The sequence below is a fragment of the Lethenteron reissneri genome, chromosome 59, assembly GCF_015708825.2.
Source record: "Lethenteron reissneri isolate LAM-NWPU_2019-01 chromosome 59, ASM1570882v1, whole genome shotgun sequence".
NCBI lineage: Eukaryota > Metazoa > Chordata > Hyperoartia > Petromyzontiformes > Petromyzontidae > Lethenteron > Lethenteron reissneri.
This window is the reverse complement of record NC_083837.1, coordinates 1,705,912-1,726,504: the sequence shown is the minus strand read 5'-3', so window position 1 is coordinate 1,726,504 and position 20,593 is coordinate 1,705,912. Positions and strand designations below refer to the sequence as shown.

Below are 20,593 nucleotides of genomic sequence, written 5' to 3'. Positions count from 1 at the left end.
TACCCGTACCCTACTCGTACCCGGCCGGGTACGGGTAGGGTACGGGTACGGCCGGGTACGGGTACCCGTTTGCGACCCTGGTGCGGCCGGGTACGGGTACGAGGGGTAAGGAATCAAAACCCGTTTGCGACCTCTGACGGAGAGACGTCGCGTGAGAAGGAATGAGCGGTTGTAGCGGCCGCCTCGGCTGGGCGACATCGCACAACACGGCATCGGGATGCTGCTGGATGCTTCTAGAACATTTTTTTATTTCGATTTAAAGCTTTCGTGACTGCAGGGATTCATCTTCTTGGTTCTTTCGGTAATGTCACGTAGAAGGGAAATAATCATCAGGAAGACCTGTTCTTCACCTGAGGACGGCTGCTTGCGTTGTGGCCGAAACGTCGTGAGAATTATTTATTATGTTTTATTTTTATTGTTTTATTATTTCCCTTCTACATGGCTTCTAACCCACACGCGCTAACCCACACACGCTAACCCACACACGCGGCTCCGTCTCCTGTTCGGCGCTGCGTTCAGGCATCTGGTGGCGTTCACGCGGACCGTGCTTTGCCCCGATATGAATGTGCTGTTTAGTCTATCGCGGTCTTTACATCGAGCGACGCTCTTCGTGAACGCAGCCGCTACCGCCGCGTTGTAGGAGAGCGGGCTGCCACTCGGGTTATAACGATGTGTGTGTTGAGTGTTTATAATGGTGAGTGAGTGTTTATAACGATGTGTGTTGTGTGTTTATAATGATGTGTGTTCCATGTTATAACGACCACGATAACAAAGTTGCGTCTGCTCTCTTTGTGCTGCAGGATACAAGTTCTCCCAGCCCACAGGCCGGTCCATCGCGCTCACGAAGGTACGAGACTTAGATCACAAGATTCACCATCTTTCTCTGTCTCTCTCTCTCTGTGTCTCTCTCTGTCTGTCTCTCTGTCTGTGTCTCTCTCTCTGTCTCTCTGTGTCTGTGTCTCTGTCTCTGTCAGTCTCTCTCTGTCTGTCTGGCTCTGTCTGTCTGTCTCTCTCTGCATCTCTTTGTCTCTCTGTGTCTCTCTCTCTGTGTCTCTCTCTCTGTGTCTCTCTCTCTGCATCTCCTTTGTCTGTCTCTCTCTCTGTCTCTTCCTCTCTCTCTGTCTCTCTCTTTGTCGCTCTCTCTATCGGGATCGAACCCACGACCTCCTGCATACCAGGCGATGTGGTTAACATCTCACCACGCGGCGCCTGAATAAAAAAAATCCCCCCTCCCCCCACATCCCCCTCCCCCCACATCCTTCCCCCCACATCCTTCCCCCCACACCACCCCTCCCCCCACACCCCCTCCCCCCACACCCCCTCCCCCCACATCCTTCCCCCCACACCACCCCTCCCCCCACACCCCCTCCCCCCACAGCCCCCCTCCCCCCACATCCTTCCCCCACGCCCCCCTCCCCCCACATCCTTCCCCCACACCCCCCCTCCCCCCCCCCCCAATGCATCGGTGGGGGCCTCTGCTACATCCTCGTTAATTATTGAACGTCTGCGGCCCTATTAATATTTTAACTCATTAACGAGCTGAGCCTTAATTGCCTGTCGGCCGGCGCGGGATGAATATTTCCTAACGATATAATTTATCGTTAATTATACAGCAAGCGCCACTCACACCAGCGGGGTGGGTGGGGGTGGGGTTGTTCAGTTCTGGCTGAGTGGACCTTGAGGAAGGCCTGACCGAGTGTTCAGTTCTGGCTGAGTTGACCTAGAGGAAGGCCTGACCGAGTGTTCAGTTCTGGCTGAGTTGACCTAGGGGAGAGCCTGACCGAGTGTTCAGTTCTGGCTGAGTTGACCTAGAGGAAGGCCTGACCGTGTGTTCAGTTCTGGCTGAGTCGACCAAGAGGAAGGCCTGACCGGTGTTCAGTTCTGGCTGAGTTGACCTAGAGGAAGGCCTGACCGAGTGTTCAGTTCTGGCTGAGTTGACCTAGGGGAGAGCCTGACCGGGTGTTCAGTTCTGGCTGAGTCGACCTAGAGGAAGGCCTGACCGTGTGTTCAGTTCTGGCTGAGTCGACCTAGAGGAAGGCCTGACCGAGTGTTCAGTTCTGGCTGAGTCGACCTAGAGGAAGGCCTGACCGGGTGTTCAGTTCTGGCTGAGTTGACCTAGAGGGAGGGCTGACCGTGTGTTCAGTTCTGGCTGAGTCGACCTAGTGGATGGCCTGACCGGGTATTCAGTTCTGGCTGAGTCGACCTAGAGGAAGGCCTGACCGAGTATTCAGTTCTGGCTGAGTCGACCTAGCGGAAGGCCTGACCGAGTATTCAGTTCTGGCTGAGTCGACCTAGCGGAAGGCCTGACCGAGTATTCAGTTCTGGCTGAGTCGACCTAGCGGAAGGCCTGACCGAGTATTCAGTTCTGGCTGAGTCGACCTAGAGGAAGGCCTGACCGAGTATTCAGTTCTGGCTGAGTCGACCTAGCGGAAGGCCTGACCGAGTATTCAGTTCTGGCTGAGTCGACCTAGCGGAAGGCCTGACCGAGTATTCAGTTCTGGCTGAGTCGACCTAGAGGAAGGCCTGACCGAGTATTCAGTTTTGGCTGAGTCGACCTAGCGGAAGGCCTGACCGGGTATTCAGTTCTGGCTGAGTCGACCTAGAGGAAGTCCTGACCGGGTGTTCAGTTCTGGCTGAGTCGACCTAGTTGAGCAGCAGGCCACGTGTGGTGAGTCTTGGAGTGTGGAAGGCTCGCTGCTGGCAAGAGGTCAAGGGTCAGACCCAGCAGGTGCCACGGGTCGACTGACTGAGATGACCGAGATGACTGGCTGATGCACCACCTGTGCCCCCTACTGTGCCAACTTGCTGTGCTTTACCCACCCGGCTCGTTGTTGTGAGCGTCGCTCCTCCGCCCTCCGTTATTCCCGGAGGGCGACTGCCTCCAACTGCCCAGGGGCGTCCTTCACGAGCCTCCTCCGTCACAGAGGCCGATCTTGACACCGCTAGTACCGCCCGCTGGCAAGTTCGTTCAGCTCCACAGCCGTCTGCAGCCCATGCTGGGCCGCTTAAGCCCCATCTATCTGGCCGAACAGAAGCTGCTTGGTGAATGCTGTGGCTGAGCATGTGGGCTACGTAACCCAGCCAACGCAGCCTCGCCTGCCGGAGTAACTCACCGATGATGGGGACCGTGTCAGGATGAGATCTTAGGTAACGACACAGTGGCAAGATGTTAACGGCCTCGCTAGGTATACAGGAGGTCGTGCGTTCCACACCGACCCTGACGCCTGCTGTGTATTTGGAGTTTGCGTGTCTCTCTCTCCGTGGTGAGATGTTAACTACCTCGCCTGGTCTACAGGAGATCGTGGGTTCCACACCGACCCTGACGCCTGCTGCTGTATATTTGGAGTTTGCGTGTCTCTCTCTCTCTCCGTGGTGAGATGTTAACTACCTCGCCTGGTCTACAGGAGGTCGTGGGTTCGATCCCGACCCTGACGATGCCTGCTGCTGTATATTTGGACTTTGCGTCTCTTTCTCTCCCCGTTGTAATCCGTCAACGACCCGGATATAACCTCACATTACATCTGTAATACATTCATCGTCGCGTTGTATCCAATTCGCGTTATGAAAAACAACACGCGGCGTTACGGGTGAACGGACAATTTTGTTTCCGCCTAGTTACGCCCGATCCGCGGTTATAACCGGGGAGGGGACGCCGGATTCGAACCGGCAAACCCTCGCTTCACCCGTTCCCTCCCGCTCTAGGAAGCCCACGCACGTCGTGAAGGTCGTCGCTTCCGATGAGGACAACAACGACGACGATCTGGCCGAAGATGACGACGCCAGGAACAAAGACCAAGGCAACGAAAACAACGATGACAACAACGATGACAACGACGATGTTGAGGACGGGCAGGAGGTGGATGATGACGACGGTGGTGGTGACGACGACGACGGTAACAACCGTGGTGGTGGCGATGGTGGTGGATCTAAGGGGCGAGTGGTTGGAGGGCGAGGAGGAGGAGGAGGAAGGAGGACGAGGGACAAGGAGAGACCAGCGGAGGAGGAGGAGGCGGAAGATTCCGCTGATGCCTCCATGGATGTCTCGGAACTTCCTGAAGGTGAGGTTCAAGATTGGTTCTGCGGTGTGGGTCTGTCTGTGGGTCTCTGTGTGAGTCTGTGCATCTCTGTGCGAGTCTGTGCATCTCTGTGCGAGTCTGTGCATCTCTGTGCGAGTCTGTGCATCTCTGTGCGAGTCTGTGCATCTCTGTGCGAGTCTGTGCATCTCTGTGCGAGTCTGTGCATCTCTGTGCGAGTCTGTGCATCTCTGTGCGAGTCTGTGCATCTCTGTGCGAGTCTGTGCATCTCTGTGCGAGTCTGTGCATCTCTGTGCGAGTCTGTGGATCTCTGTGTGAGTCTGTGGATCTCTGTGCGAGTCTGTGAATCTCTGTGAGTCTACTGGTCTCTATGTGAGTCTGTGAATCTATGAGTCTCTGGATCTCAGTGTGAGTCTAGAACTCTTGAGTCTCTGGATTTCTGTAAGTCTACGGCGCTCTGTGTGAGTCTATGGCTCTCTGTGCGAGTTTACGGGTCTCTGTGCGAGTTTACGGATCTCTGTGCGATTCTGTGAATTTCTGAGTCTCTGGATCTCTGTGTGAGTCTATGGATCTCTGTGAGTCTGTGAATCTCTGAGTCTCTGGATCTCTGTGTGAGTCTGGAACTCTGAGACTGTGGTTCTCTAAGTCTATGGGGTCTCTGTGTGAGTCTATGGCTCTGTGTGTGTCTATGGGTCTCTGTGCGAGTTTACAGGTCTCTGTGTCATGCTTCTGCCATTAGCGAGAGAGCGTGGATGAGAGAGCGCAACGGAAAATAACGAATTTGAATAAGAGAAGAGCGATTGATTGATTGGAGTGTGGCAAAGTGAGAGGGAGAGAGCTGGGCTGGGGATGAGAGAGAACACAAGGGCAGAGAGAGAGAGATATCCAAGAGAAGGAAAGTGAAAGAGAGAGGGGGGGTGGGTGGGGGAATCAGACAGATTGCAAAGGGAGAGAGGGACATTTTTATTTTTATATATTTTTGTTATCAGGTAAGGCCCCACTGAGCTACGTAGCTCTTTGTCAGAAGTGAAGTGGCTATCACAAATGATAGCGCAACGGAGGGGAGAGAAAGAAGGTGAGAGAGGGGCAGAGAAAGCGAGACAGAGAAGGTGAGGAAGGTGGCCCTGGAGGGGAAACGTCCGGCCAGCAGCCTGGGCATCTTCCGCGCTCAGGTCGGAGCCAGGGTGTGTGGGCCGGAGTTCCGCCATGTGGCGCGGCTGACCCACGCCGTGCCGGCCTTCAAGGAGCAGTGGGCGATGGAGGAGGCCGTGTGCTCGGTGGCAGATGACGGGGAGCTCTGCGTGCAGATTATGAGCTACCCGTCGGAGGCCGTCGGACTGCGAGAAGGGCTGCGTGCAGAACGAGAGAGTGACCGAGAGAGTGACCGAGAGAGTGAGCGAGAGAGTGAGCGAGAGGTGGGGGTTTACATAAAGCAAAGTTTAAATATTTTTTTTTAACGAAATTATAAAAAGACGAGCGAGAAGGTGTAAGAGAGAGTGGGATAGAGCGAGAATCAGAAGGAGAAATGGAGGAGGGGCGGTAATGAGATGGGGTAAGAGAGAGGGGGAGAGGGCAGGAGGGGTTGAGAGAGAGAGAAGGTGAGAGGGAGAGAGAGTTTGTTCAATATTGTCTCATCAGGCACGGAGAGACGTTGAGCCAGCATTGCGGAGAGCCACGGGTTCGGATCCTGGGTCTAGGTGTCTGTCTCCATCTCCCAGGGGGTTCATAAAGGCCGTGTCAGAGACACTGAGATCACACAGCTGAGATACTGGGTTTCAATTCAGGTTTCAGCCTCAACCGCAGCAATTACACCGGGGTCTCAGACTCACACACAGACTGAAATAGAGGCCCATAGACTCGCACAGAGACCCATAGACTCGCACAGAGACCCGTAGACTCGCACAGAGACCCGTAGACTCGCACAGAGACCCGTAGACTCGCACAGAGACCCGTAGACTCGCACAGAGACCCGTAGACTCGTACAGAGACCCGTAGACTCGCAGAGAGACCCGTAGACTCCTCACACAGACACCCATAGACTCAAATAGAGGCCCATAGACTCACACAGAGACCCGTAGACTCGCAGAGAGACCCGTGGACTCGCAGAGAGATCCCCGTAGATTCCTCACACAGACACCCATAGACTCAAATAGAGGCCCATAGACTCACACAGAGACCCGTAGACTCGCAGAGAGACCCGTGGACTCGCAGAGAGACCCGTAGATTCCTCACACAGACACCCATAGACTCAAATAGAGGCCCATAGACTCAGACAGAGACCCGTAGACTCATCTTTGTGTTTGTGGTTTGCAGGCACGGTGGTGGTGGAGCCCGAGGCGGTCCAGGATGAGAAGCGTGATGCCTTCCGCGGTCCAGAGTTCCGAGGAGGAAGTGAAGGAGGAGGTGGTGGAGGAGGAGGAGGAGGGAGTGAAGGGAGGTCCGGGAAGTCACGGCGATTGGTGCATTGCGCAGGTAAAGGATACAGAATCAGAAGAGCTGCAAAGCTCTTGTTCCACCGATGTCGAGCATGTGGTGGGTCGGCAAGTTACTGCCGCAGCGAACAACAACACACGCAGCAAACAACAACATACACACAAACAACACACCCTCAAACAACAACACGCCCTCCAACAACAACACGCCCACCAACAACAACACGCACACAAACAACAACATTCCCGCAAACAACAACACACCCACAATCAACAACACTCCCGCAAACAACAAATAAACAATGCAGTACAAAAGACGCGCATGTGGAGTTTCCCGGTTAAGGCTGAGTCGACCTAGAGGAGGCCCAGAAAGTCGGGGTACGTGTACGCACGTGTGGAGTGACTCGGTTAAGGCTGAGTCGACCTCGGGGAGGGCCAGAAAGTCGGGGTGCGCGTACGCACGTGTGGAGTGACTCGGTTAAGGTCGAGTCGACCTAGAGGAGGCCCGGAGAGCCGGGGTGCGTGTAAGGATATACGGACAAGGATACGGGTAAAGATACTCACACGTGGAGTGGCTGGGTTAAGGCTGAGTCTACCTAGTTGAGGCCCAGAGTCACGCTGCAAGTAAGAATACACGCGCGTGGACTTTCTCAGTTAAGGCTGAGTCGACCTAGCGGAGGCCCAGAGAGTCACGGTGTAAGTAAGGATACATGCGCGTGGACTTTCTCAGTTAAGGCTGAGTCGACCTAGGGGTTAAGGGGACCCCCTGGAACCGATGTCCAAAACATTCGCTCGCCAACAACAATAAGTATAACCCGTAAAAACAAAGTTTTTCACTATAAATCCTTTATATGCATGAGTTCTCTCGTCCTCTGGCTTGAGATGGCTGCCACCTATGGGTCAGATGATTGTCTGCCAGTATTAAGCAAATGGTAATTAAATATTTAATTTGTTTTCCCTAAAAAGTGTAACATTTTGGGAAAAAAATTTCACGAACATTAATTGTCTCGCACAACGAGTCTGTGTGCAAAATGTCAGCTCGATTGGATCACGGGAAGTGGGTTAAAAAACGACCGAAAGATTTGCACGGTCGTAAGCGCGCAAGCAAGCAAGTGAACTTAATATAAAGGATTTAAAAAAACACAACGGGTTTGTGCTTTTTTCATCTCCCCGTTTTGCCACCCCTGGAAAAGTAAAAAACGAGAGAGAGGTGGGGGGTGGAGAAAGGCGTCTCTTAACAAATAGCCGATTCCTTTTAAGCTGTGATTGTTTTTGTCGCGCGCTTTGGTTTAATTTCCCATCGATTCGTGTTCTCGCACGCATCGTTTATTTAGATATCGCTTAGCTAGCTCGGGGTGGGTGGGTGCGTGGGTGATTGAGCGGGCTGGCGAGGGTGGGGTGAGCGGGTGAGTGAGTGGACTGATGGGTGGCTGAGTGAGCGGGTGGGTGATTGAGCGGGTGAGTTGGTGGGTTATTTAGTGTGTGAGTGGGCTGGCGATGGTGGGGTGAGTGGGTGAGTGAGTGGACTGACGGGGGGCTGAGTGGGTGGCTGAGTGAGCGGGTGGGTGATTGAGCGGGTGAGTTGGTGGGTTATTTAGTGTGTGAGTGGGCTGGCGGGGGTGGGGTGAGTGGGTGAGTGAGTGTACTGATGGGTGGCTGGGTGGGTGGCTGAGTGAGCGGGTGGGTGATTGAGCGGGTGAGTTGGTGGGTTATTTAGTGTGTGAGTGGGCTGGCGGGGGTGGGGTGAGTGGGTGAGTGAGTGGACTGATGGGTGGCTGGGTGGGTGGCTGAGTGGGTGGCTAAGTGAGCGGGCGGGTGATTGAGCGGGTGAGTTGGTGGGTTATTTAGTGTGTGAGTGGGCTGGCGGGGGTGGGGTGAGTGGGTGAGTGAGTGGACTGATGGGTGGGTGGCTGAGTGGGTGGCTGAGTGAGCGGGCGGGTGATTGAGCGGGTGAGTTGGTGGGTTATTTAGTGTGTGAGTGGGCTGGCGGGGGTGGGGTGAGTGGGTGAGTGAGTGGACTGATGGGTGGCTGGGTGGGTGGCTGAGTGGGTGGCTGAGTGAGCGGGCGGGTGATTGAGCGGGTGAGTTGGTGGGTTATTTAGTGTGTGAGTGGGCTGGCGGGGGTGGGGTGAGTGGGTGAGTGGGTGAGTGAGTGGACTGATGGGTTGCTGGGTGGGTGGCTGGGTGGGTGGCTGAGTGAGCGGGTGGGTGATTGAGTGGGTGAGTTGGTGGGTTATTTAGTGTGTGAGTGGGGGGCTGGCGAGGGTGGGGTGAGTGGGTGAGTGAGTGGACTGATGGGTGGCTGGGTGGGTGGCTGAGTGAGCGGGTGGGTGATTGAGTGGGTGAGTTGGTGGGTTATTTAGTGTGAGTGGGATGGCGGGGGTGGGGTGAGTGGGTGAGTGGACTGCTGGGTGGGTGGCTGAGGTGAGCGGGTGGGTGATTGAGTGGGTGAGTTGGTGGGTTATTTAGTGTGTGAGTGGGATGGCGGGGGTGGGGTGAGTGGGTGAGTGAGTGGACTGATGGGTTGCTGGGTGGGTGAGTGAGTGGGTGAGTGAGCGGGTGAGTTGGTGGGTTATTTAGTGAGTGAGCGGGTGTGTAAGTGAGTGGTTGTATGAATGAGTGAATGTTTTAATGGGTGGGTGAGTGTATTGGTGTATAGGTGGGTGAGTGAGTGGAGTGATGGGTTGCTGGGTGGGTGAGTGAGTGGGTGAGTGAGCGGGTGAGTTGGTGGGTTATTTAGTGAGTGAGCGGGTGTGTAAGTGAGTGGTTGTATGAATGAGTGAATGTTTTAATGGGTGGGTGAGTGTATTGGTGTATAGGTGGGTGAGTGAGTGGAGTGATGGGTTGCTGGGTGGGTGAGTGAGTGGGTGAGTGAGCGGGTGAGTTGGTGGGTTATTTAGTGAGTGAGCGGGTGTGTAAGTGAGTGGTTGTATGAGTGAGTGAATGTTTTAATGGGTGGATGAGTGTGTTGTCGGGTGTGTGGGTGAGTGGGTTGGTGGGTGGGTGCCGGGTGGCCGTGGTGGGTTAGTGGATTTGTGGGCGGGTGGATGGATGAGTGGGGTGGGCGATCGTGAAAATGTTTGTCAATATTTGTTATTAAATATACAAGGGCTGATGGACATGTCATCAGCCTGAGAGAGGGAGAGGGAGGGAAAGAACGGAGAGTCACCTTGATGGTTAAGGTTAAGCCCCGCAATTTCCCGCTCATGCCAATGCCGGCAGATGTGCCTCCAAATCGAGGTCTTGTTATTTATGTCCGTGAGTCTCTGCGTAAACCTATGGGACTCTTGAAGTCTTACGGATCTCTGTAGGTACTGATTTTCTTGGTTCTTTCGGTAAAGTCACGCAGAAGGGAAATAATAAAATAATAAAAAATAAAACATAATAGAATAATTCTCACGACGTTTCGGCCACAACGCAAGCAGCCGTCCTCAGGTGAAGAACAGGGCTGTCGGAAAGAAATATACGCTGCCAAGCTTGGCGGTGTTCATTCAGACGCTGTCTTTCCGACAGACCTGTTCTTCACCTGAGGACGGCTGCTTGCGTTGTGGCCGAAACGTCGTGAGAATTATTCTATTATGTTTTATTTTTATTATTTCATTACTTCCCTTCTACGTGACTTTACCGAAAGAACCAAGAAGATTAATCCCTGCAGTCACGAAAGCTTTAAATCGAAAAAAGGTACTGGTCTTTAAGTCTGTGGGACTATGTAAATTATGGGTATCGGTAAGTCTCTGGGTTTCTCTGTGTGAGTCTATGGATCTCTTTGCAAATCCGTGGGTTATTACATGAGTCTATGCAATACCGGTACGTACATTTGAATGCACACATGCTCGCATTGCCCCGTACAATCCCTCACCCTGACAGACCCCGAGAGGTTCTCTTAAGTGACTGTCTTCCCATGTTGCGTGCATTTAATTTATCAACGTAATTCTACCGCAACCCCATTTTCTCTACATTTCTCCCCCTCTCCTCTCTCCCTCTTTCTCTCTCGCCCTCCCCCGTCCGCCCTCGCTTGCACGCTCACTCACTCACTCGCTCACCCGGCCGTCCAAAGTCGAAGTCAAGTCTATGGGTGTATGTAACTCTATGGGTTCTCTGTGTGAGTCTGTGGGTCTGTGTGAGTCTGTGGGTCTATGTGTGAGTCTGTGGGTCTGTGTGAGTCTGTGGGTCTGTGTGAGTCTGTGGGTCTCTGTGTGAGTCTGTGGGTCTCTGTGTGAGTCTGTGGGTCTCTGTGTGAGTCTGTGGGTCTTTGTGTGAGTCTGTGGGTCTCTGTGTGAGTCTGTGGGTCTCTGTGTGAGTCTGTGGGTCTCTGTATGAGCCTGTGGGTCTCTGTGTGAGTCTGTGGGTCTCTGTATGAGCCTGTGGGTCTCTGTGTGAGTCTGTGGGTCTCTGTGTGAGTCTGTGGGTCTCTGTGTGAGTCTGTGGGTCTCTGTGTACATTATTAAGTCTGTGGATCATTGTAATCTGCTTTGTTTATAAAAATCCAATTTTATTTTTGTCCTAGATAAACACATCATCTCAACCCCCATCCTCCCCGCTCTCTCTCCCCACCTCTCTCTCTCCCCACCTCTCTCTCTCCCCACCTCTCTCTCCCCACCTCTCTCTCCCCACCTCTCTCTCCCCACCTCTCTCACCTTACCGACCAAAGTCAAAGGAGCGACGAGTTCGATCGCGGGAAGCAGAGAGCCCTCTGCGTGTGTGACACACGCACGGGAGGGTGGTGGGGCGCTGGGTTTGATAAGATATGGACGAAACGCCATGAGCCCCGTCATCTCGGACCCCCCCCTTATAATTGCCGACCGCTGGCAGATGTTTGATCGATATTATATTCCGTCGATGGCGATTATCCGTCAAGAGCGGCGACGCCCGCCCCCGTTTGAAAATTCGACGGCAGTGTGTGTGCCAGAGGTCGCAACCGGGTACCCGATACCCGTACCCTACCCCGATACCCGTACCCTACCCCGATACCCGTACCCTACCCCGATACCCGTACCCTACCTGATACCCGATACCCGTACCCTACCCGATACCTGTACCCTACCCGTACCCGGCTACCCGTACCCGGCTGGGTACGGGTACCCGTTTGCGACCCTGGTGCGGCCGGGTACGGGTAGGCCGTGAGTCACTGGTGAGTCACCGTTTGTCACTCATTTCCCAACGTCTTGTCTCTTCTCACAATTCAAGTTCCTAGAATCAACCCACCCGCGCCTGCAACATGGCTTCATCCCAGAGGTCGCAATCGGGTACCCGATACCCGTACCCTACCCGTACAGTATATAGTTTATACAGTATGGTACTGTAAATTGCTCTCTTTTGCTAAATTATCACCATTCTTTAAGACTCCTGAGTAGGCTATAGGCCATCTTCGACTTACGATATTTTAAACTTACGATGATGGGGTCGTCGTAACGCATCTCCGTCGTAAGTAGAGGACTGCCTGTATATTTATTGTGTTCCGACTTACGCGAACCGTTCGACGTACGATCGGGTCTCGGGAACGAATTCGTTCGTAAGTCGGGACACTGCCCCTATATATACACATGGGGTGAGCGGCTGTGTGAGTGGGTTAGTGAGTCGGTGTGCTAGTGGGTGAGTGTGTGAGCAAGTGGGTGACTAGGTGAGTGGGTAGAGAGTGTGTCGGTGAGTAGTTGGGTGGGTTGGTAGGAGTGTAAGGGTATGTGGCGTCAAGGTGGTGAGATGTTTTCTCTCTCGCCTGGTATGCATGAGGTCGTGGGTTCGATCCTGACCCTGACGGTTGTTGTATATTTGGAGTTTGCGTGTCTCTCTCTCTCTCTCCGTGGTGAGATGTTAACTACCTCACCTGGTCTGCAGGAGGTCGTGGGTTCGATCCCGACCCTGACGATGCCTGCTGTATATTTGGAGTTTGCGTGTCTCTCTCCCCATGGTAGCGTGGATTCTTTCTCCGGGTCCTCCGGTTTTTCCATCCGCGTTGCGCATCAACATGCGTTTGAAGTATTTGGCTGCTATGAATGTCCACATTATAAGCCACTTTGCCGCCTCTGATAAAGAGCTATGTAGCTCAGTAGACCTTACCTGCTAAAAAATAGTTTAAATTTACTGTGGGTCTCTGTGCGGGGCGGTGGTGTTCATGTCAGTGAGTGAATGAGTGAATGAATGACTCAAAAAGTAATTGGTGCATTCACTCTTTTTCCTCTGGGGTCACGTGACCTTATCTGACCCTTTTCAACAATTCCCAAAAAGGGCCTCGGGAGGGGATTGTGAATGAGGGAGGTGGAGAGAGAGGTAGACAGAGAGAGAGTGCGAGGAGAGATTAAAGAGAGAAGGGAGGACCGGTGGGAGAGAGAAGGGGGATGAGGAAGAGAAGGGAGAGGCAGGGGAGAGCGAGGGGAGAGAGATCAGGGAGAGCGACAGAGAAGAGAGATCAGGGAGAGAGGCAGGGGGAGAGAGGGGGGGAAAGGCAGGGGAGAGAGGCAGGGGAGAGAGGCAGGGGAGAGAAGAGAGAGGCAGGGGAGAGAAGAGAGAGGCAGGGGAGAGAAGAGAGAGGCAGGGGAGAGAAGAGAGAGGCAGGGGAGAGAAGAGAGAGGCAGGGGAGAGAAGAGAGAGGCAGGGGAGAGAAGAGAGAGGCAGGGGAGAGAAGAGAGAGGCAGGGGAGAGAAGAGAGAGGCAGGGGAGAGAGGGAGAGAGATCAGGGAGAGCGAGGGGAGAGAGGGGAGAGAGAGGCAGGGTGAGAGGCAGGGGAGAGCGGGAGAGAGATCAGGGAGAGCGAGGGGAGAGCGAGGGGAGAGAGGGGAGAGAGAGGCAGGGTGAGAGGCAGGGAGAGGGGAGAGCGAGAAGACGGGAGCAATAAAAACATGAAGGACAGTAAAATGTCACGGGGTGCGTTTCAGCTGAGATCGCAAACGTAATAATATATTTTCCACCAGGCGGCGAATTCACAGCGGAATGAGGTGAGCGGGGACAAGTGCTGTTAGCGAGCACCTATGAAGGCCGGCACGGCGCACGAGGGGGTGGGTGGCCAGCACCACGCCCGGCTGCCTTTGTCTCCCCAGTGGCGATGTTTTGCTATACACCACATCACACCAGGTACTCATTTGAGGCCGAGACAACCTAGGGGAGGCTCAGGACCGGTTCAGATTATCGTCACCGGTGTTGGTGGCTGGCAGTGAGCGGGATTCGAACTCTGGTCGACGGGTTCGTAGCGCTCCCCACACACAGACACAAAGACACACGCGGTGTGTACACTATTTAATAATTATCAATCGCCCCAACAGTGGGCACGTTATGAACGAGGGCAGCCCCGTGTCTCTCTCCCCGCGTCTCCCTCCCCGCATCTCCCTCCCCGCATCTGTCTTCCGGCTGCTTCCCCGCGTCTCCCTCCCCGTCTCTCTCCCACGACTCTGGCGCTCGATGGGAAAACAAGCAAACACCCATTTGTCTCTGCAATGCACAAAGCCGGCCGTGCTCTCCCTCTGCTCGCCCGTCCACTCCGTCACCCGCTCCGTCGCTAACCTGCTCGTTTACTCACTGGCTCGCTCACCTTCTCGCTCGCTCACTGACTCGCTCGCCTTGTCGCTTACTCGCTCACTCACTCGCCTCGTCGTTTGCTCGCTCACCTCGCTCGCTCGCCTTCTCGCTTGCTTGCTCGCTCGCCCGCTCACTCACCTTCTCACTTACTCGCTCACTCACTCGCTCACCTTCTCGCTTACGTGCTCACTTGCTCACCTGCTAGCTTACTCTCTCACCTGCTCACCTCCCTTTCTCGCCCGCTCACTCGCTCAGCGCTCACCTTCTCGCTCGCTCACCTTCTCACTCGCTCGCTCACCTCGCTCGCTCCCCTTGTCGTTTGCTCGCTCACTCACTCGCTCACCTCGCTCGCTCCCCTTGTCGTTTGCTCGCTCACTCACTCGCTCACCTTCTCGCCCGCTCACTCGCTCAGCGCTCACTCACTCGCTCGCTCACCTTCTCGCTCGCCTCCTCACCTGCTCACAAGCTCGATGACTCACTCATCCCGCTCGTCACTCCGCTCGCCGCCATCGCCGCCATCTCGGGCTCTCAAATTCAATGCCTCGCATTGACTGGCTCCCATCTTGTTGTGCGCCATCAACGTCACGCACTCTAGACATTGACACTTAGAAGCGGGGGGCGATGGGGGGTTGGGGGCTGGGGGAGTGGGGGGCTAACGGCGGCCGTGAGAAACGGACTCCGGTCGGCCTCGCGTCCCGGCCGCCGCCACTCTCGTTAGGCCAACGATTTCCCATCGACGCTTCCGTTGAGCCAATTATCGCTGATTGGAATGGTTCGTTAGTAGGCCCTCCACCCTGCACCCCCCCCCCCCCATTCTCCACCAGCACCCCCCCGTGACTGTAATTAAAAGCCCAACGTCACCTGAATCGACCCTCTGACCCACGCTGCCCAGGGAACGACGCTCCCTAAAAACCGGTTGCGCCGAGTGGCGCGGACGTACCGCGTAGTGACTTGGGCCTGCCCTCGTGCGGTTCGTACAATTGGTGCGTTCTTTGCGGTCATCGCGTTCCACTAGAATCGTTTACCGGTTGAGAAAATGGTTAGCGGTTTAACCTTGTTGTGAGTGGGAATCGAACTCGGGTCGGTGGGTTCGTAGCGCCACTCACCTTTACACATCTGCTCCCCGCATGCAACACGCACACGCGCACGCACACGCACACACACGCACACACACACGCGTGCATGCACACAAGCACACACACACGCACACACGCGTGCACACACACGCACACACGCGTGCGCGCTCACGCACACACGCACGCACACACGCGTGCACGCACACACACGTGCACACACACACACGCGCGGACGCACGCTTGCGCACAAACAAAAATAATGGCCTAATAATGTATCCCGAGTATAAATAGCGGGATGCAGCCCGTTAACCTCCCTCACCTTCCCTTCGCCCGGTGCTCCCAGGGGCCCGTAAATACCACAACGTCGGGCCCCGTCTGCTAATTTACTTTCCCTTGTAAATATATTTGCTTTGGCCTAAACCTGGTGGCGGTTAGCCTCACCCCGGTTGGTTAACCGCTTGGGGAAAGTAAAACCGTCTTCTTGGTTCTTTCGGTAAAGTCACGTAGAATGGAAATAATAAAATAATAAAAATAAAACATAGTCAAATATTTCTCACGACGTTTCGGCCACAACGCAAGCAGCCGTCCTCAGGTGGGAGAACAGTTCTGTCGGAAAGACATTCATTCAGACTCTGTCTTTTCGACAGTTTTGATTGAAAATGCAATATTTGATATCTCAAAAACCTGATGTGATAGACAAAAACTGATTCCAGATTTGGAATCGGCACCCCAAAATTACCTTAAGACCGTTGGAATACCTTTTGCCAGAAAAAGTGTGGTGACCAGTGTTATCAATCGCCCCGACAGTGGGCGGTGGTGACGGTAGCGGTGGCGATGTTTAGACAACGGCGGGGGAGGCCCAGGACCGCTTTGGATAATCGTCGCTGGTGTTGGCCGTGAGCGGGAATCTGACTCGGTTTTCTGTCGGGGTCGTAGTGCGGTGCGCTAACCGCCGTGCCACCACTCCCGTAACGACCGCAACGCCGCCATCACCGCAGCCACCGCAGCCAGCACCCCCACGCCACCAATCACAGGGCCCATCACTCGAGAGCGAGAGGGGGGGAGGGGGATGAGATAAAGAAAAGCGGTGGGGGGGGGGGGGGAGTGAGAGTAGGAGATGGAAGGGAGAGATGGGGAGAGAGAGGCAGAGAGATGGAGAGTGGCACAGAGAGAGTGGCACAGAGAGAGATGGGGAGAGAGGCACAGAGAGATGGAGAGTGGCACAGAGAGAGAGGCAGAGAGATGGGGAGAGAGGCAGAGAGATGGAGAGTGGCACAGAGAGAGTGGCACAGAGAGAGATCGGGAGAGTGGCACAGAGAGAGAGGCAGAGAGATGGGGAGAGAGAGGCACAGCGATGGGGAGAGAGGCACAGAGATGGGGAGAGAGAGAGGCACAGAGAGAGAGAGGCACAGAGAGCGAGAGAGTGGCACAGACAGACAGAGAGCGATCGGGGAGAGAGGCGGAGAGGTGGAGCGAGATGCACACAGACGCACGGAGAGAGCGAGCGATCGGAGAGAGCGGGAAAAGAGATGGAAGCAGCGAGCGAATCGGATGAGGGATGATGATGAGGGTTGGTCAGTAATCCCCCCTTCCGCAAGAACGCTAAATTACATTTTGCAAGGCACCAGCTCTGAGCGTCGCCCCCCCCCACCCCCTGCCCCCCCCCCCTGGCCCCCACTTCTCGCCCCCCACCCCCAACACTCCGTTAGGGGCCATGCATTTAGTAGGTAGCAACAATCTGTCAAAACTGGACCCCTCCCCCCCTCGCTGTACGCACGTGGACTTTTTAGACCCCTCACCCCCCACCTGCGTACATACGCTTGAAGCACCCCCCCCCCCCCCCTGAATCGTATAGAACGGCCGATATTTAGTCCACGCAGAAACGATCAAAGATTTCTATTGAATGCTTTCGTGACTGCAGGGATTCATCTTCTTGGTTCTTTCGGTAAAGTCACGTAGAAGGAAAATAATAAAATAATAAAAATAATAAACAATTCTCACGACGTTTCGGCCACAACGCAAGCAGCCGTCTTCTGACGCTGTCTCCCCGACAGACCTGTTCTCCACCTGAGGACGGCTGCTTGCGTTGTGGCCGAAACGTGAGAATTGTTTTATTATGTTTTATTTTTTTTATTTTATTATTTTCCTTCTACGTGACTTTACCGAAAAAGAACCAAGAAGACGATCAAAGATTAATAATTTTAACGTGTTTAAGCAAACAGACAGTCCACCGCCGGCCTATCCAACTACTTTAAAGGCCAATGTAGAATGTAGATAAATTATTATCGAGGCTCTACCCCCCCCCCCCCCCCGTTTCCTTTGCATATGTTGTCAGTAGACCCCCCATACGTAAGCGACCGCGTTTGTGTTAACCTCCCCCTCCCTCCATGCGTACGGACTCAATAGATGGCCCCTCACTCACATTGCTACCGTGTTGCAGGGAGAGTTGGGCATACTCTCGCTCCCCGTGCGCCTGCAATTGCCGCTACCTCCCGAGCCTGCAAAACGCTAGACTGCGTATAAAATAATATAAATGTAAAATATGAATGTAACATATATTCTCGGTTCTTCACCGAAAGAACCAAGAATACGAATCCCTGCAGTCACGAAAGCTTTAAATCTAAATATGGCATGTACATTTAGAAAATAGGAATTAAAATATGAGTATACTAGCTGTACGACCCGGGACTTGGATCCACCGCGTCCGGCCGCCTTTGTCTCCCCAGTGGCGATGTTCACACACCACAGCGGTTACTCGTTTTGAGGCTGAGTCGACATAGGGGAGGCCCAGGAGCGGTTGAAATATTCGTCACCGGTGGTGGCCGTGAGCGGGAATCGAACTCGGGTCGCCGGGTTCGTAGCGCGGCGTAGCGCTGACCACTACACTAAAATGCGTGACGCTTCCACGTGCGCGGGTCACGTGACAGATGTGACGTCACAGCTCACTTGCTGTGCAAAAAATACGCATTATTGAGCTCCCCTCCCCCACAATTTTTTTTTACAAAAGTGTATTTTAATAATGTTTGCATGGTGTACAGTCTGGAAAGTACCCACATGGCAAATTTCAAGTTTGTTGCATGTCGAGAAGTACGCTGTCTTTCCGACAGACCTGTTCTTCACCTGAAGGACGGCTGCTTGCGTTGTGGCCGAAACGTCGTGAGAATTGTATTTTATTATGTTTTATTTGTATTATTTTATTATTTCCCTTCTACGTGACTTTACCGAAAGAACCACGAAGATGAATCCCTGCTGCCACGATAGCTTTAAATCGAAATTTACGCTAAACATTTTGAACAGACACGCATAATCACAACTCTTCCTTTTATATATACGGAGATAACATTGAAATGTTATCTCTGTGAGAGGTCTGTGTGTGTGTGTGCGGAGTTGGTAGCGTAACGGTTCCCGCGCTGTGCTGCTAACCTACCAGGGGCCGCCCGTCGTTCGATTCCCGCTCACGGCTAACGCCGGTGACTAGTATCCGAACCGGTCCTGGGCCTCCCCGAGGTCGACTCAGCCTCAAATGAGTACCTGGTGCGATGTGTGGTGAACATCACCACCGGGTAGACAAAGGCGACTGGGCGTGGTGTTGGCCACCTCTACCGGCTTGTGTGCCGTGCCGGCCTTCGGCGCTTGCCCCAACAGTGTGTTGAGGCTATATGGGGGATCTTTGTGTGTGTGTGCCGTGTGTACTGTGTGTGCCGTGTGTACTGTGTGTGCCGTGTGTGCCGTGTGTGCCGTGTGTGCCGTGTGTGCTGTGTGTACTGTGTGTACTGTGTGTACTGTGTGGTTACCGGGTGTACCATGTGGTTGCCGGGTGATATCGTGGTGGTGATGTCCTCCGCTCCCCCCCCTCTACACCCCCCCCCCCAGCCCCCCCCCGCCCCCCCGGTGGATGTGGGGGTGGACCGGACGTCCGTCACGGGCGGCGGTAAGAGCGAAGTGTTAATCGGGGTCAAGCGATCAATAGTGGTGCTCGTCTGTGTGTGTGTGAGTGAGAGTGTCTGTGTGTGTCAGTCTGTGTCAGTCTGTGTGTGTTTGTGGGTGTGTCTGTTAGTGTCTGTGTGTTTGTGGGGAGCGGTAGTGTAGCGGTTAGCGCGCTGTGCTATGAACCTGGCGACCCGGGTTCGATTCCCGCTCACGGCTAACACCAGTGACGATTATCTGAACCGGTCCTGGGCCTCCCCTAGGTCGACTCGGCCTTAAATGAGTACCTGGTGCGGTGTGTAAACATCGCCACTGGGGAGACAAAGGCGGTCGGGCGTGGTGCTGGCCACCCACCCCCTCGTGTGCCGTTCCGGCCTTCATAGGTGCTCGCTAACAGCACTTGTCCCTACAGTCTGTTAAGGTTATACGGAGGATCTTTATCTTTGTTTGGGAGAGTGGTGTCCGCCGGCAGCGGCACGAACGAGCACTTGCAGTGCTGCGCCTTTATCTCATTTTTACAAGCTTATTTATTATCAGAGGTCTCCGTTATCAAACCCAAATCATCGCCGTGTGATCAACGACTTCCACCTTACAGATCCCCCTCTTCCAACTACCCCCCCCACCCTCTCTCCCTCCCCCCCCTCTTCCTACCCCCCCCACCCTCTCTCCCTCCCCCCCACCCTCTCTCCCTCCTTCCCTCTTCCTACTACCCCCACCATCTCTCCCTCCCCCCCTCTCTCCCTCCTTTCAGCCCTCCCTCTCCTCAGCGCTCGGCTGTCAGATCCACATCCGGCTGTGAGTGAAAGTGATCGTGCGAGGGGCAGTCAACCCAATTAATAATACGCATTTTTATAACGCCGGATATATAGATTCATTAATTAGTCCTCCCACTTTGATTTCATTGGGGGGTGTAACCGGTGCATTGTGGGTTACCCCCCCTACCCCCCACACCACCACCCCTTCCCACATCCCCTTTGGGATTGTGGGAAGGCCGTTCAAAGGTGGCGGCAGTGAGTGGACTGGTGAGTGGGCTGGTGAGTGGGACTGGTGAGTGGGTTGGTGAGTGGGTCCGGTGAGTGGGCCGGTGAGTGGGCCGGTGAGTGGGCCGGTGAGTGGGCTGGTGAGTGGGCCGGTGAGTGGGCCGGTGAGTGGGCCGGTGAGTGGGCCGGTGAGTGGGCCGGTGAGTGGGCCGGTGAGTGGGCCGGTGAGTGGGCCGGTGAGTGGGCCGGTGAGTGGGCCGGTGAGTGGGCCGGTGAGTGGGCCGGTGAGTGGGCCGGTGAGTGGGGCCGGTGAGTGGGCCGGTGAGTGGGCCGGTGAGTGGGCCGGTGAGTGGGCCGGTGAGTGGGCCGGTGAGTGGGCCGGTGAGTGGGCCGGTGAGTGGGCCGGTGAGTGGGCCGGTGAGTGGGCCGGTGAGTGGGCCGGTGAGTGGGCCGGTGAGTGGGCCGGTGAGTGGGCCGGTGAGTGGGCCGGTGAGTGGGCCGGTGAGTGGGCCGGTGAGTGGGCCGGTGAGTGGGCCGGTGAGTGGGCCGGTGAGTGGGCCGGTGAGTGGGCCGGTGAGTGGGCCGGTGAGTGGGCCGGTGAGTGGCCGGTGAGTGGGCGGTGAGTGGGCCGGTGA

At 54.9% G+C, this 20,593-nt stretch overlaps 1 protein-coding gene across 1 annotated transcript in view; it reads left to right on the top strand.

The window, feature by feature from the left end:
- Window positions 1-20,593, top strand: part of LOC133357719 (uncharacterized) — a 62,415-nt gene that overhangs the window by 11,579 nt on the left and 30,243 nt on the right. The window contains exons 4-6 of the mRNA XM_061575814.1: window positions 801-847; window positions 3,703-4,058; window positions 6,348-6,506. Of these exons, the coding sequence (XP_061431798.1) occupies window positions 801-847; window positions 3,703-4,058; window positions 6,348-6,506 (562 nt within the window). The remainder of the gene's footprint in view (window positions 1-800; window positions 848-3,702; window positions 4,059-6,347; window positions 6,507-20,593) is intronic.